The following is a 16,111-nucleotide window of genomic DNA, read 5'->3' on the forward strand; positions in this document are numbered from 1 at the left end:
CTGTGACATAGATGAGTACTTCGATTGTGTGTAAATTTATTTCCTAAGATTTTAATTTATATGTCTAAATTTGTAATTTTAAAAATGCCTTGAAAGTGATATTCCATTATTATGTTTGTAGTACTTGTATGATAACTTTGTTGTAACAATTCCTACATCATGTATATGATTTACAGAAAGATAATAAAATGAAATGAAAAGTCTATGTGCCGTCTCGCCTGCTCTCAATATTCATCAATTTTACTTGTGATGGTGTTATATTCTTACAACATGACTCATATTCTATAACCAGTGTATAATATCACAGTTGCAAAGACTATAGAAGCATAGACATGCAAATGACCGGACGCGCAGTTTACAAATTTGTGAATATATATATGGCGCACGATGGAGATTTGAACGTGAATCTACCACTTTGCAGTCAAATACTGTGACCATACAACCTCGACGCCGCACTTCTTGCAAGCCATTCGATATTGCACATCTTCAGCTTGGACCATTCAATGTTTCTATTTTGCATCATTTTTCACAGTTCAGCACAGCTTCTGCTTGTTTTCATGCTTGATCTCTGTTCAGTTTTAGACGTCCTATCCACTGGGCCATTTTACCACTAAATCTGTGGGGCGGGAGGGGGGAGGGCGATGGGGAGTTGAGGTTCCCTTGTAAGCAGCAAACTCCTTGCTCCCTGGAAGGATCCTCTTAGTTTGGATGAACAAATCTTCAACTAAGAAAAACAGTTTAAATTAAATTTTGTTATGTCATCTGGTTCAGCATAATCAGTGCTTTATTGTATTGCAGCCACAAAATACATAATTTCGCACATTTTAATTGCGATATAAATTGAATAGTTTTTCACTTTTGGGAACAAATTGTGTTCACTAAGATTTTTACTGACCTAATTTAGATACATTTTCCTTGCAATGGTGTTTTTCCAGCATAGTGGTCGTGAAAACATTTCTTCTACCATAAAGTGATCTTTGGGTTGATAGGATTCCATTATCCAGATCACCTAGCATGCTTTTCAAATCCCCTGGCATCTCTCAGCCGCCATCCTTCTGTGAGTTACACTATGGACTCTTGTGCAAGACTTCCCTCTCAGTTTTATAAAGTTTCCTTTCTAATTTACACAGTGTTGTGTGGCCATTTCTGTACTGATAATGCAGATCAATTAAGAATGCTGCCATCACCCAGATACCTGGGAAAGATTAACAGTTGACTTTACAGCTGCTACTTTATTCTTCATTCATCAAACGACTGTACATTCATCTGAAAAGTAATAATTTTCTTTCATCTTCACTTAAATGAATAGTGTCACGAATGCCCCTTTCAGCAGCTGTGAACTAACCATTGGGTGAGCCCAAAACTTTCTGTTGCGTTTCTTAATATATGCTTAAACGACATAGATAAACATTGCCTGCTTTCTTCTACCTATGTCCATAAGGTTTGGCTTTCAATCTAATACTGCTGTGCGATTATTGCTCTGATGCTGCTGAGGGTGCATTGAAGATTCTCAGCATAGAGAAAAGTGGTAAGCATGACCACAGCAGTTACACAGTTCTTCCATGAAGTGCTCTGTTGATACCAAATCATGCAAACACCAGGTACGGTATATGTCTAGATCTGACAAAAGTGTTCAACAAAGTGAACTATAGGTTATAATGAGTAATCAAATGGAAACCGAATACCCGCCGCAAGTATACCACGTAATGGTTCCATTCAAAAGTAATCGCCACATGTGTTAAGACATTTATGCCACTGGGAGATGAGAGGTAAGTTCCTGTTTTGTAGAACGTGGTCGGCCACTGACGGATACACAACTGCAACCCCTCTTGCACTTCCTCGTTCAAGTGAAAACGACGTCCACAATGTTCGGTCGCCAAAGGTGTGTAAGCCACATGGTGAAAAATCCAGCGTGAACCTAGGATGTTGCAGTGTTTCCCAACCATATCGCTGAGGCATAGCCTTCATCTGACTGGCAGTGTGGGTGAGGCAGTACCGTGTGAGAGGATGATTCCCTCTAACACCATACCTGGACGTTTTGACTTTATGACTCATGACAGTTTCTGCAAAGTGTCTTTGTAGTACTGTACATCTGTGCACCGATTGTGGATCCACACTTGAGGAACTCGATGAGGAGAAGTCCCCTTCAGTTGAAGAAGGAGGTCGTCACGACCTTGCCAGAGCTTGTGTGAACAGCTATGTGTCTCTGGCGGGGAAATGTGTGGTGTTCCCACTGTTGGCTTTGTTGTTTGCCCTCATGCTGTCAGATTTCTGTCAGACAGAATCATCCTGTTGCATCATAATGCCCATCCTCATGCTGCCAATTGGACGAAGGCTATGCTTCAGCAGTTTTGTTGGGAGGCACTGCAGCATCCGCCGTATAGCCAAGATCTTTCACCATGTGATTTTCACATCCTTAGTGACCTGAAGAAAGACATACATGGACATCAGTTTCAGCTGGACAAGAAAGTGCAAGAGAGGGTGTATTTGTGGGTTCATCAGTGGCCGACCACATTCTTTGAAACAGGAATTCATCATCTTGTCTCCCAGTGAGTGAAATGTCTTAAGTGTTTGGTGATTAATTTGAATGGCACCATTCCATGGTCCCATTGTGACCAGTCTTCGGTTTTCATCCACCTTACAGCAACTTGAGTGTTGGATCATAAGCAATGCACTAAACTGACATGCAAAAAAGATGAAAAAATTATAAGCCTTCAATCTGTCAGTGAAACTGCAGTGTAAACTGTGTGTTAGGGCTCAATCCTTTATCCCTTCCTATTCTTTATTGGCACTGCACAATCTATTAACCCCCATATTATAACGTATGCAGGTGATATCTCAATATTATTCCATGGTAAAGAATATAAGGTGCTTGAACCTTTTGCTACTAGTGTGGTAACATAATTAACAATGTACTTCAGCGATCAGGGACTCAACATGAATGCCACCAAATTTCAGTCACAGGCATTTAAAACAGACAATATTCACTACATCATAGTAAGTAATGTATACAACATCTTAGCAACAGAAACTGACAGCTGCAAATGTCTATGTGTGTACGTTGATGACAATCTGCTCTGGACAAACCACATTAACTTTGTACATGGAAAACTCAGTAGTGGCTTATATCTCAAACATCTTGCAAAGATAGCTCCTTGTGAAATACTAAAAACAGTTCACTATGGAACAATTTACACGTTTATTAACTATGGAATTAAATTATGGGGTTCTGCAGCTGATCTCCATTTAAAGAGAAAATTGCAGCTATAGAAATGAGTTATAAGACTTATACATGGGATAGATCATAAAGAATCCTGGTGTGGAGTTTTTGTACAGCACAAATATTTAACAATATATTCTTTGTATACATTTAAATTACTTACATTTTCTATGAGTTAATCAACTGAAGTTTTCAAACATAGATTTGTATATAAGCACAACACCAGAACAGACTATAAGTACAGGGTGATGCAAAAGTCCATTAACATTTGGAATTTAAGTACTTCAAGAAATAATGAAAGTAGAGAGGTAAAAATTGACAAATGTGCTTGAAATGCTTTTATTGAAACCAAAAGAAGTGCACAAAATGACAAATAGATGGTGCTTTATATGATAGAAAAGCAATAATTAGTATAATGACTGATTTTTAACAAATATGATTTTATTTATAACAAATGCTCAACATGTTGGCCATCATTCACCAAGAATACCTGTAGCTGAGGGACAATTTTGTGAACAGCACTGTATAGCATAACAGTAGGTATGTTGAGAAATTACTATAGGATGTTGTCTTTCATCATGCCTAATGAGGTAGGACAACCTCAATAGACTTAAAACTTCAGATCACAATAAAATCAATAATCACTCAGATTGAAGTCTAGGGACCCAGGAGGCCAAGCATCACAGAAGTGGCCACTTGTAGCAATATGGATGAGAGTCATCCCGCGTAAAAGTTGTACCTTCCAGCAGGTGTTTATCAGCCAGCCTAGGGATGAAGCAATTCTGTAACATATTGGTGAACCCTGCACCAATCACACTGACAGTCTGAAAAGCTGCACCTCACATTTCCTTGAGGGAAAAGGGTCCAATCATAATTGATGTGATAAATGCACATCACACCATGACTTTATTGTCATGTAATGGAGTTTCTGCAACAGTTCTAGGATTTGGTAATCCAAATTCTGCAGTTGTGGGTGTTGAGAGACCATTGGAGTGTGAAATGGTCTTAATTGGTCCACAACACATTAGACAATCAGTCATAATCTTGACCCATTTCTTGAAGTGCACACACTGCACATGCTCTCCATATCACAAAATCAGTGGCTAACAGTTCATGATTATGTTGAATTTTGTAGGGGTAGCAATGGAGTTTACACCTTAGTGCTCTCCAAACAGTAGTGCATGAAATGCAGGTGTGACATGTGAGTTTCCTAGCGCTGACTTCCTCCCTGACTTGTCTGAGTAGCAGTAGCACTTGCATCTGGTCACCCACTATGAGGCCAGTTGTCTAGACGACCCATGGTTTTTAACTTGGTGATCATTTTCTTCACACTGACACTTGCCACAGGACCTTTACCCTCTTGAATAACATTCTTATGCCGATAAGATTGTAAAGCAGCAGTAGTGAATTCTTCACTGTGATAATAAAGCTTCACCGACAGTGCAGTTTCTGGTAAAGTTTACATGCTGTGATTGCTGGTGCATGTGACAATCTCTTTCACTACAGCTCACTTTATACACAATTCTTATGCAATGACATTGACATGTTGCTATCCAGTTCACATGTTTGCAATCTCTTGACCAGTTTTTGCACTTGTTACTGGTTTCAATAAAACCCCATGTCATTTCAAGCATATTTATCATTTTTTACCTCTGTACTTTCATTATTCTGTATATTAGTGCATTTTTAAATGTTAATGGACTTTGGCTGTTGATATACTTTCCAGGATGTGAGGTCGTGGTCCAAGAACTTTTCTGCTCCTTACGTTTCGTCCTATTTTAATAGGAAAGAGGAGGCTATGAAACTTAGCGATATATGGACAGTGGCTCTACAAAATTGCTAACAATTTTTATCTTTGACAAGGTGGTAATCGATAGTCAACCTTATCTTTGCTATGGATTATCACTGCTTATCACGTGTCACCTGAACCACGCCCCCCCTTTCTCACAATATGTAAGTCGCTCTCAGACACCCGACCAGTCAGTCGGCAAGACTCAGCGGAGCAGCGCCTCTGAGGAAGTTCAGCGCAGTCCTGGACGAAACGTAAGGAGCAGAAAAGTTCTTGGACCACGACCTCACATCCCGGAATGTATATCAAGAGCCATGTCACCCGGTCGTGAAACCCTTCATTCTACAATTAATGGACTTTTTTTGGGTAACCCTCTACTTTACGAAAAGAAGAAAATTGAAAATAATTAATGGAAGCCCATACATCCATGATTTGATTTGGTTGAAGAAACCATCAAACTATTTAAGAACATGAAACTGGATTGATTTTAACACAAAATTAATATCTCTTCTTATAATAAATGTTGACCATCATTCAATGAGTTCTAAGACACTACTTATGACATGAACCCATAGCATATCAACCATTAAATGTATAAAACAGATATAAGACACGACAAGTGTAGTGTGTAAGATATTTTATAAATATAATTATTGTCATATTCAACCAATGGAAAATCCAGGATGGAATAATGACAATATTACGAAAAGGACAGTTGCTTCCCGCCATGTAGCAGAGATGCCAAGTCACAGATAGGCACAAAAGAAAGACTATCAAACAAGTAAGCTTTTGATCAAAAAGGCCTTCTTCAGAGTTAGAAAACACACACACACACACACACACACACACACACACACACACACGTGCAAACGCAACTCACACACACTTGACCACAGACCTGACCGTGGCACCTAGGGACTGTCTCTCTCTTTCTCTCTCTCTCTCTCTCTCGTGTGTGTGTGTGTGTGTGTGTGTGTGTGTGTGTGTGTGTGTGTTTTTGTCTAATTCTACTGAAGGCCTTTTTGGCCAAAAACTTACTTGATTGACAGTCTTTTTGTTGTGTCTATCTGCGACTCAGTGTCTTTGCTATATAGTGAGTAGCAACTGGCATTTTGATAATATTTTTATTGTCATATTGTTATTTCTGACATTTACAAAAGCCATCATTGTGATGGCTCCAGGCAAAGAAAACATAAATAAGTAACAAAATAAGTATAAATAGATAAAACACTTGAGTAATCTACAAAGAGAAAAGCTTTTGATTCATGTGCCATGTTTTGTGGTAGAGCATTGTAGCAAAGAGCCCAGAGCAGAATTCTGTGGCATTCTCCACTTAACATAACCTCAGTCACATTCAAACCTTCTTCCTGTTTGTTGACACAGGAGAACAACCTTCTACCTTCTACTTTCTGCTTTCCAGATATGAAATATGTCACTGAAGGGTTTTTTCCCTAATCGAGCAATGTTTCAACTTTTTTAACTGTATTATATGGTATGCACAGTCAAATGTTTTTCTTCAATCACAAACAAATATTTAGTTTCCTTAAACTATTGTTTAGCCCTGTTACTGCATCACACACAAAATTCACACACAAAATAATAAATTATATTTTCTATGGATAACATTTTACGGAGGCTGAACTGAGAGTCTGGAAGCAAATTATGACTAGCAAAATGTGGCACTAGTCTTACACATTGTTTTCTCAAAAACTTTTGAACACAAGCATCAAAGAAATTGACCAATAATAGACAGCATCTACTTTCCCATTTTTAGGGTTCTTTACCTCAAACTGTAAAGACAGAACTCCTATAGTATCCGTTTTTTGTCTGCCTGTGTGTCTGATCATTAAGAACCCTTTTTCGTAGGGATGGGTAATGGTATCAAGTTGAAATTTTTGTCTCATGTCAAGGTCTATGATTCTCTATGATCCCGTAAATAGTTTAAGCTTCTGAGTCAATGTAGCCAAAAGACATGGCCATTTTGCCACATATTCTGACACTCACAATGTGTGTGTGTGTGTGTGTGTGTGTGTGTGTGTGTGTGTGTGTGTGTGTGTGTGTTTTGTGCCTGGTGTTTTATTAACAGTGCATGTGCCTGGGGGTAGGCTAAAACATGCAAGCTGCCAAAGTGGTGTCCAATAGAAAGACTTGCACCAGGCCATTGAGCCACATGAAATTATTATTATTACTATTGTTTAACCTTATGTTAAACTGACACATTCAACATCATTACCAAATGTCATATTCATGGTCTATGGAACAATTATTAATGTAATGTACTGTAATTATCTATGCACATAACTAGCAAACCTAGCAATGCTTTGCAATTTCTGAATATGTATGGGAATTGGATATACATTTTAAACTTGTGTCCCCCTCTCTGGCAATAATTTCCTCCCCCCTCTCATTGCCCATCTCCTCCTGCTCCTTCCCTCCCTCTCTCTGTGTATCACCTCCGACTCCTCATCCCTCTCTCTGTCCATTTTATCCTCCCCTCTCTATATGTCCATTTCCTCAACCCCTCCCCCCTCTTCCCTTGTCCCCTTACCACTCTCTCAGACCTTGAGCCTTGTTTATTGTTACTGCAAACAAAACCTGCATTGTGAATTGAAATCGCCTCAAATGAATGGATAAATCAGTTGGTATCATTGGTATATGGAGTATGAGAAAGAGCTCTCCAGCTGCTGAATCTGAAAGGATAGTATCTTCAATGATAGTATTCCACAAGTTTTAATCTGTGAATCAGTAGGATTTCAAAGTATTGGACAATTCAGATTCCATGGTAGCATTCTGATCATAAGCAGATAAACCATAAGTACAACTCCCCTGTTTTCTGTAAAACTGATGGCAAGGAAGAAAATAAAACAGCACATTGCTCTGTATACAATTTTCGTTTGAAATCATATGTAAGGAGAAATAATATATATGTGAGAAAAAATTTATGCAATGGTTTACAAGCCTTGCTATCGTAATTGCAACTGCAAGAAAGAAAACGAAAACACAGTTTCGCAGCATAACATAGCATTTTCTTTCTCACAGTCTGTACATTGCCTTTCAAAAAAAATTATGGTCTATGTCTGTCTGAATGTTCATTAGAGTATTGTGTAAAAATTTGAAGTAAATCAGTCCTGTACTTTTTGTAATTTTTGGTAGCAACATTAAGTAACAGCTTATCTTTATATAGAAGCATAGACTAAATTTACATGGAACTCTCAGAATGTAACTCCTACTCACATTTGCCCAGTTTTTATAAAGTTGTTTCACTAATGAGTATTTCAGTCTCTCAGGAAACTGACCACACTTGGAAGACATATTGCACAGGTGACTGAGTACAGAACTGATCTATGGTGTACTGATCTTCATAATCCTACTTGATATCTCATGAAACTCACAGAAGTTTTTATTCTTTAATAATTTAATAATTAATTTATTTTCATCTTTCCTTGTTCCCTGCAGCTACATATGAGAAAGTTTTCTTGGAATACAAGCTTTTATGAGTTTTGTGTTTTTACCTGTACTTATAAAATGTTGATTTAACTTGCCAGCTGTTGATTGATCGAACAGTTAGTGACTGTTAAATATTTTTGTATGGATCTGGTGAAGTACTTACAGTCTCATTCCAACACAAGAGAGGTGTAATATTTTGAACACTCTCCTTCTCATGTGATACTTCTTTCACTATTGGCCATATAGTTTTAATTTTATTCTGAGAGCTTACTATTCTCTTGATGTAATGGTTTGTTTTGGCCTGTCTTCTGACATTCTTCAGCATTTTGAACTACTGTCTGGGCTCTGATTGTCCTTCATATTCTGATACACATTCTGTTTCCTCCTACATGATTTCCTAATGCTGTTAGTTATTCAGAATGTCCGCTTATTTGTGCTGCATATCAGTCTGAAAATCTTAATGGGAAAGCACTGTTTGAGCAAGTGATAAAGGTTTGGAGAAATTTATTACATTTGTCATTAAAGTTGTTCTGTAAATTTCTTGCCAAATTTGCTGTCTAATATTGGCTGTAAGTGTCTGCATTGTAAGTGTCCTGATATCTATAAATCTTTTGTTTACTACTTTGGGATATGTCCCTGCCTTAATTCCTCTCACTAATAAACAAGCATTTATATCATGATGATCAAAATTCTTCTGAGTGTTGTACAATGTCATTGTATAATATCCTTTAATTATAAACTTAAAACCAATGTTTTGACCATATTACAATAGCCTTCCTCAGGACAAGACTGGTTGACCAGTTTATAATTAAAGCATTTTACATAGTAATGTGTTACAACATGCAGAAGATTTCTAATCATCATGACACCAGATGTGGAAGCCTCTGAAGTTATGTCAAGTATTTATACCATTAATTGTTGTCATAAGTGTTGTGTCCTCTGTAGTTCTATATGCCGCAAGGAAATTTTTTTACCTACATAAACATATTCATGTCTTCCGTTTCTCAACTATAGAATTATATGTGACAGTAACACTATTAGTAATAACAATAATCAAATATAAAAATAAATACTACATATTTACTTCAGTGTTTTTAGTTGATAAGGAGAAACAAATGAATACAGACAGTCATTACATGCTCAGTTAACAACAGCATTTTGAGAATTTCCTTAAAAAAAATGCTGTAAGTACTGAAGACAAGTTCCAGGAAACAAACTTCTTTATTCACTTATTTTCCATTCACAGTTTAAATACTTGTTATGTATACAGTAACAGATATATGTACAAATTAACAATAAATTATTGATACAGTCATGTACATGTTCGAATATTCTACATTCTGTAAAACTTTATAAATACAGCATACACTTTTATCAGTCAATTACAATTTCTTTACAAACTATATGCATTATATACAAACAGTAAAGTACTCCCTCTAAACAAACTGTGACCTTTCCGAAGACTAGTATGAGTTAAATGATAGGTAATAATAGCTTCACTTAAAATAGTAAGAATATGATCAGATCCTTAAGTATTTTTATAACAGCTTGAGCTTTGCCTTTGCGTATATTGCAAATGACAACCATACATTTTTTTTTTATTTACTGAGACAGTCCTCCTATAAAACGTTCACTGGTATTTCAGAATATTTGTTGTAAATCATTTTAATTTTCCCCACAAATTGGTACTGAATAATACTTCCTTGTTCTTATATTGAGATTAACACATATTAACAACATTTCTGGCACTGAATTAGGTGCACTAGTAGGCCTATATATTTCTTCCAGCATGTAGAAAGTATTAGGAGGTTTGAATTAAAGTTTAGCTACTCACAGAAATCCAATGTGGGCTGTAATTATGAGATGGCAGTGAAACTTAGTGCATATTCTAGTGCATTAATGCAGAGCTGATTTATGCTGGAAGAAATTAGTTCCAGGTTTGGCCACCAGTTGCAAATCTGGTACTATGAATGTGAGAGTGACATATAGAAATTTTTCCACATGTATTGGATTAGAAATGGGTCTAGGTCAGGAAAGGTCAAACAAGTGAGAAAAGCATAATGTAAATTTTACTATTAAGGGCCTGTACACAATTTGTTCAGCAGTATGAGCACCGGTGGCATTGATGAGATGCTGTACAGGGTCAGATTTGCACCTGGTGGCCAAAATTGGAACTTTTTTTCCAGTGTAAATTGGTTCCACAATAATGCTTTAGCATATCTACTGAGTTTCACTGCCTGCCATACAACTGCAGCGCGAACTCAACCTCTGTGAGTAGCTGCGCTTTCATTATAACCAACTAGTATCTTACAACCTGCTTATAGCACTTCTAAAGACTTTATTATATCAATTATCCTCTAAATCAGAATGAAACTGCATAGTACATGTCACACTGAGCAGTTTCAATTACACATGTATAATTATGTGAAGCAAATAAAATCTCCTGCAAAAGATGGGCAGTGGTTACAACAAATAAACCAGAGTTGTTCATTGTTGTACAATTTACAAACTTTGCATGTGACAGTAACATGTTTTTTTTCATATTACAGCTACGATAGACAGTGTATCACAAAAATATGTTTATTCTCTCTTCTACATCCAAACAAATAGTTTATGATCCATCACATAATGAAATGACTTGCAAAAGACCATGTGACAATATTGTTTTAATGTTATCTCATGAGAAGGGAAATGTAATTATATTAATGTGCAAGACAACAAGATGACTTATTAAATATGTAATATCATTGCTATTTTCAATATTTAGAACTTGCTACAACTGAAAAAGTGCTATCATCTCTGAGCTCTAGATGATCTGTCTACTCCACTTTTATATCATCTAATTTCTTTGTAACTTCCATTGGTAATTATCTGCTCTACTTTGATACAGTAACAGAAAAAAACCAGCTCCAACTTCAGCTCCTTGCTATGCTTATCATTACAGGTGTTTTTAGTTGTAACAAAGGCTGTCATATATAATTTAAGGAGTTTCAGTTGAGGAAAAACAAATACATACTGGTGTAGTAAGATGGGTTGGTTAGTACTGACTGTCATGAAATGCCAGTTCAAATACAAATAATAGAAATACCCATACATATATTTTCTCTATCTCTCTCTAGTAACAAAGTGCTAGTTTCTTTTTAATGCAGCTTACTTCTTCTATCTGAAAAATAATGTGATAGATATAGAAAATTTGAGGTATTTCATTCAGAGCCTTGATTGAGAAGGACTTTTGAGGTGTGTGGAGTATGTAGGAGAAAATGAGCACTCCATTAAACTAGGCTCTAAGTAACCTGGCTGTCCTTTACTACTTCCCATATCTTCCTCTATTTTCACTATGAAGAAGAAAATAATTATAAATGCAAGGATATCTTTTTATGCATTTATTTTATTTCTGTATTTGCTGCAATAAGTGATCTAACTCTTGGATGGGTGTACGAGCCTGATTACTTTAGATTTTACTGTGTACGTGTGAAGGATTTGAAAAATAGGAAAGCATACATCTGACAGGCTATGGAGCACTTAAGTTTATATGTCTCCTTTTTGTACCAATCTACATAAAAGATATGTTACAAATTCATCAAATCCATATGTGATTTTAGTTTCTAAATTAACAGTTGTCATTGATTAACAGCAACAATAAATGACTGAACTATCATATTCATTCCTCTTCAAAATATTCTTATGAAAGTCTTCTCTACTTGCCAACACTGGCAGTTTAAATATTTTCGTGTATGGCATAATATTATGTTCTGTAACTGATAAGTCAATCAACAGAGAATTTTGCTGATACCGAGTTTATTACAAAAATGAAGTTCATTAACTGATAAATATTTTCACCTGGTGATTTACTTTTGCTTGCACCAGGTATATTAGAGAAATAATAAGTATTTCATCACTTTTACCTACCAGCTAGTCACAATAACAGATGCACATATTAGTGTGTAATACTTTTAAGAACTTCCTTCTGTTTATAACATATTCAGATTAAAAACTTTCAGTAATTCTTTCTTTGGAGATTAGTTGAGGCATTTCATCAGAAGAGATAGCCTACTTTCATCTTTAGTCTCAGATTAAGAACAGTAGCTTCATTTATTTCTATTATCAGCTATCAGCCATAGCTTCATTTATTTCTGTCATCAGCTAACAGCCAATGCAAACATTTTGACACAGCTGCATGTTTTGTTATGCTTCTAATTATCTGTTAAGTAAATAAGGTCAATTTAATTTAAAGTTAAGAATTAACTTGTATCTTAAGCTGATGCTAGACAGCCTTTTAAAGTTCATAAAATCAATGGGATACTACTGAAGGCAAAGATTTAAATGAATTTTATTAATCAAGAGTATGACCAAATGTTGCTAGAAAAAATGTCTTTGTATAATATGACTATGTGAAAGATCACTAAGATATTATCAGAACCTGAATATGGCATATACTGCAAAAAATAATAATGTCATAGTACTTGGTAATGGAAGTGCTGCTGATAAGGCACTAATAGAACCATCCATAGGAACACGCTCACACTGACTCATCCTCCATTTACGAATGTTTCCTTCACTGTCTCTTGCTAACAAGCACATTTGTAGGTCACCATGTCGTTTGGGTAAATCTTTCACAACATAGCTACGTGTTATGTAGGATAAGTCTTTCTCAAACAAATTCTGTACAAGTAGGTGTTGATTAGTGCTTTCATTTGATTGCATATTAGGCAGATCTCTCATTAGCAAGTGAAAGTCACCAATGTCTTCAGTACTTGACACATACCATGCCAGGCTAAGGTCACCCTTTTCATTCCTATAATATAAAACAGAATTTTGTAAGTTGATAACAAGAATTTGTGTAGAGCCAGAAAGACATACAGAATTTAGTTTATATTTTAAGACAGCAACGTGTGAAACATGGTATTTTACTATAATTATGACTGGAGTTGGGAAATATTTTTGTTTAAAAATGTAATTAAATATTAGGTTACATTCAAGTTCATTACAGTTCACCAGTGTTTCCAGCCACTTCAGAAGATAATATTATGAACAGTATCATTCTCTCTCTTTTTCTCCATCTCTCTTCTCCCCGTCCTCGTTTTTTGCTTTTCTTTTTGAAAAAAAAAGAATACACTGCTATTTTACAGTATATTACTGTATTTTTTTCTGTAAAAGTCTATATTTTGTCTTTCGTGCCAATATCAAATACTATAATAAAAGTTCTTAGACCATTATCGAGTACAATGATAAAAGTTCTTAGACCATTAACATATCATACCTGCTAAAGTGAGCTCAAAGCTGACCTTACCAGATATGTAGTATTAATGGTCTAAGAACTTTTAGTATTATAATTGATAATGGCATTAAAGCTGAAACCTAGATTGTACAGAAGAAAAATACAGTAATATACAATCAGATGGTGACCTATTCTTTTGGAAAATATTGTATGACTCTGACTCAGCACCATCGAGTACCATTCTGTCAGTGTTTGTTAATTGTGTAATTGTTATAGTTTCAGTCAAAGATAAAACATTGTTATAGAAAGTAAATGAAGACTATTTTATTTTAACTGTGAATAATACAATTTTAAACATTGAAGATATGTCTTTTATGTGCCACATTTTCACAAAATGAATTCTGTGTGAATGGAGAAAAAGGTTGTATTCAATAAATAATGTAACTTGTAATTTGAAATCTCTCTCTCTCTCTCTCTCTCTATACACACACACACACACACACACACACACACACACACACACACACACACACACACACACACACACACATTAATCATTCACATTTGTCAAGACGCCTGCCTCCTGAATTTTTTCACTCACAGAAGAATGTTATAAACAGAACTGTTACACATAAGTGCTACACTAACAGAGTGAGGATTTCAGAAATAGTGTTGGATATTGCAAGCTTCTTGTTCATAATGTTTGTCATATAACAAACTAACTTTCATCCATTTGATGACTTAAGACTGTCTTTTCATTTTCTCTTTACTAGATCAAACAAATTGGTTTCCAGCTACTCTGATAAAATCTACCAAACTGACATGAAAAACAGCACATTCAAGTTTCATGTAAGACACCAAACATAAACATATACTAACCCCTTCAAAAAATGGCAACACTCAGAAAGAATGGCCTTAGTAATCCACTGTCAAATGATGATTGGAATTGTGCTTCAGGAATAATTGCATGAGATTGCAGAGAGGTGTCTTTTTGGCTCAAACAGGGAATGTTGTTATCACAGTTGTGCATGTGTGGAAACAGTGGACAGAAGAAGACTGTAGACAGCAACATGTGGATATTGGCCCACGCTATGTGACCAATGCAGATGATGAATGCAATCTTGTCTACATGACCATAACTGATAGTGTGGAGCACCACTGGATGAAACATGTGATCTTGATTTTCATGTAAGTAGAGCAAACTATAAAACAACTGCAAAATCAGGAAGGTTGTAGAGCCTGAGGTACTGCCTCTTCTTCAGGCTATTAACATATAACATTTTAGCAGTAAAAGGTCCAACCACATGTCAAGCAATAGTCAGAGAAGTACAGATAAAGCCTTCTCAAATGAAACTGGAGAAAATTCCACTCCACAGATTCCACTCCTACCAGATTAAAACTGTGTGGTGGACTGGGACTGAAGTCTGGAACCTTTTCCTTTTGTAGGCAAATGCTCTACTGACAGAGCTACCCAAGCACAACTCACAACTGACCCTCACAGCTTTACTTCCACCAGTACCTCATCTCCTACCTTCCAAGCTTCACAGATGTTCTCCTGCAAAACGTGCAGGACTAGCACTCCTGGAAGAAATGATATTGCAGAGGCATGGCTTAGCCACAGCCTTGGGGATTGTCTCCAGAATGAAATTTGCACTCTGCAACAGTGTGTATCCTGTATTAAACTTTCCGGCAGATTAAAATGGTGTGCTGGATGAGGACTCCAACCCAGGATCTTTTGTGCTCTACTGACTGAGCTACCTACCCAAACACGACCTGCTCTCACAGCTTTATTTCCACCAGTACAACTTCTTCTACCTTCCAGAGTGAAAATTTCATTCTGGAAAGATCCCCCCCCCCTCCCCCGTGGCTAAGCTGTGTCTCCCCAGAAACCTTTTTTCAAGAAGTGTTGCTCCTGCAATTTTTGTGGGAGAACTTTTGCAAAATATGAAAGGTAGGAGATGAAGCCATGGCAGAAGCTGTGTGGGTGAGTTGTGACTTGTGCTTGGATAGCTTAGTCAGTAGAGCACTTGTCCAAAAAAAGGCAAAGGTCCTGGGTTTGAGTCCTACTTCAGCATACAGTGCACACTCTGCTGCATAATACAAACTGTAGTGGGGGACAATCCCTCAGAATATATCCAGAGCCTCTTTAATTCTATACCACAACACATAAGATGTGCTCTTTATAGTACCTGCATCAGTCAACTTTTGTCATGTGGAGCCAGTTACATCATTCTGAATATTTAAACACAGATATCAGGTACAGCTCCGTAATCCCATTTATTATGGTATAGTCATTTGCCTAATCTTTGGACTAAAGTCAATTTCCCTCATATGTATCCTTCTTCGTGGAGCAACTTTCACAAAATTTAGTGCATTTTTCTAGTTTGAGCCCATGTATCAAAGTAATATTGATAAAGCATTGGCAAAAATTATGCTG

General features: G+C 36.4%; 1 protein-coding gene across 1 annotated transcript in view; it reads right to left on the reverse strand.

The window, feature by feature from the left end:
* Positions 1-9,658: 9,658 nt before the first annotated feature.
* The window catches only part of LOC124721303 (protein artichoke), a 190,042-nt gene continuing 183,589 nt past the window's right edge, over positions 9,659-16,111 (reverse strand). Inside the window, exon 13 of the mRNA XM_047246212.1 lies at positions 9,659-13,251. Within this exon, the coding sequence (XP_047102168.1) occupies positions 12,870-13,251 (382 nt within the window). The 3' untranslated portion in view covers positions 9,659-12,869. The remainder of the gene's footprint in view (positions 13,252-16,111) is intronic.

Source organism: Schistocerca piceifrons, chromosome X (genome assembly GCF_021461385.2).
Source record: "Schistocerca piceifrons isolate TAMUIC-IGC-003096 chromosome X, iqSchPice1.1, whole genome shotgun sequence".
Taxonomy (NCBI): Eukaryota; Metazoa; Arthropoda; class Insecta; order Orthoptera; family Acrididae; genus Schistocerca; species Schistocerca piceifrons.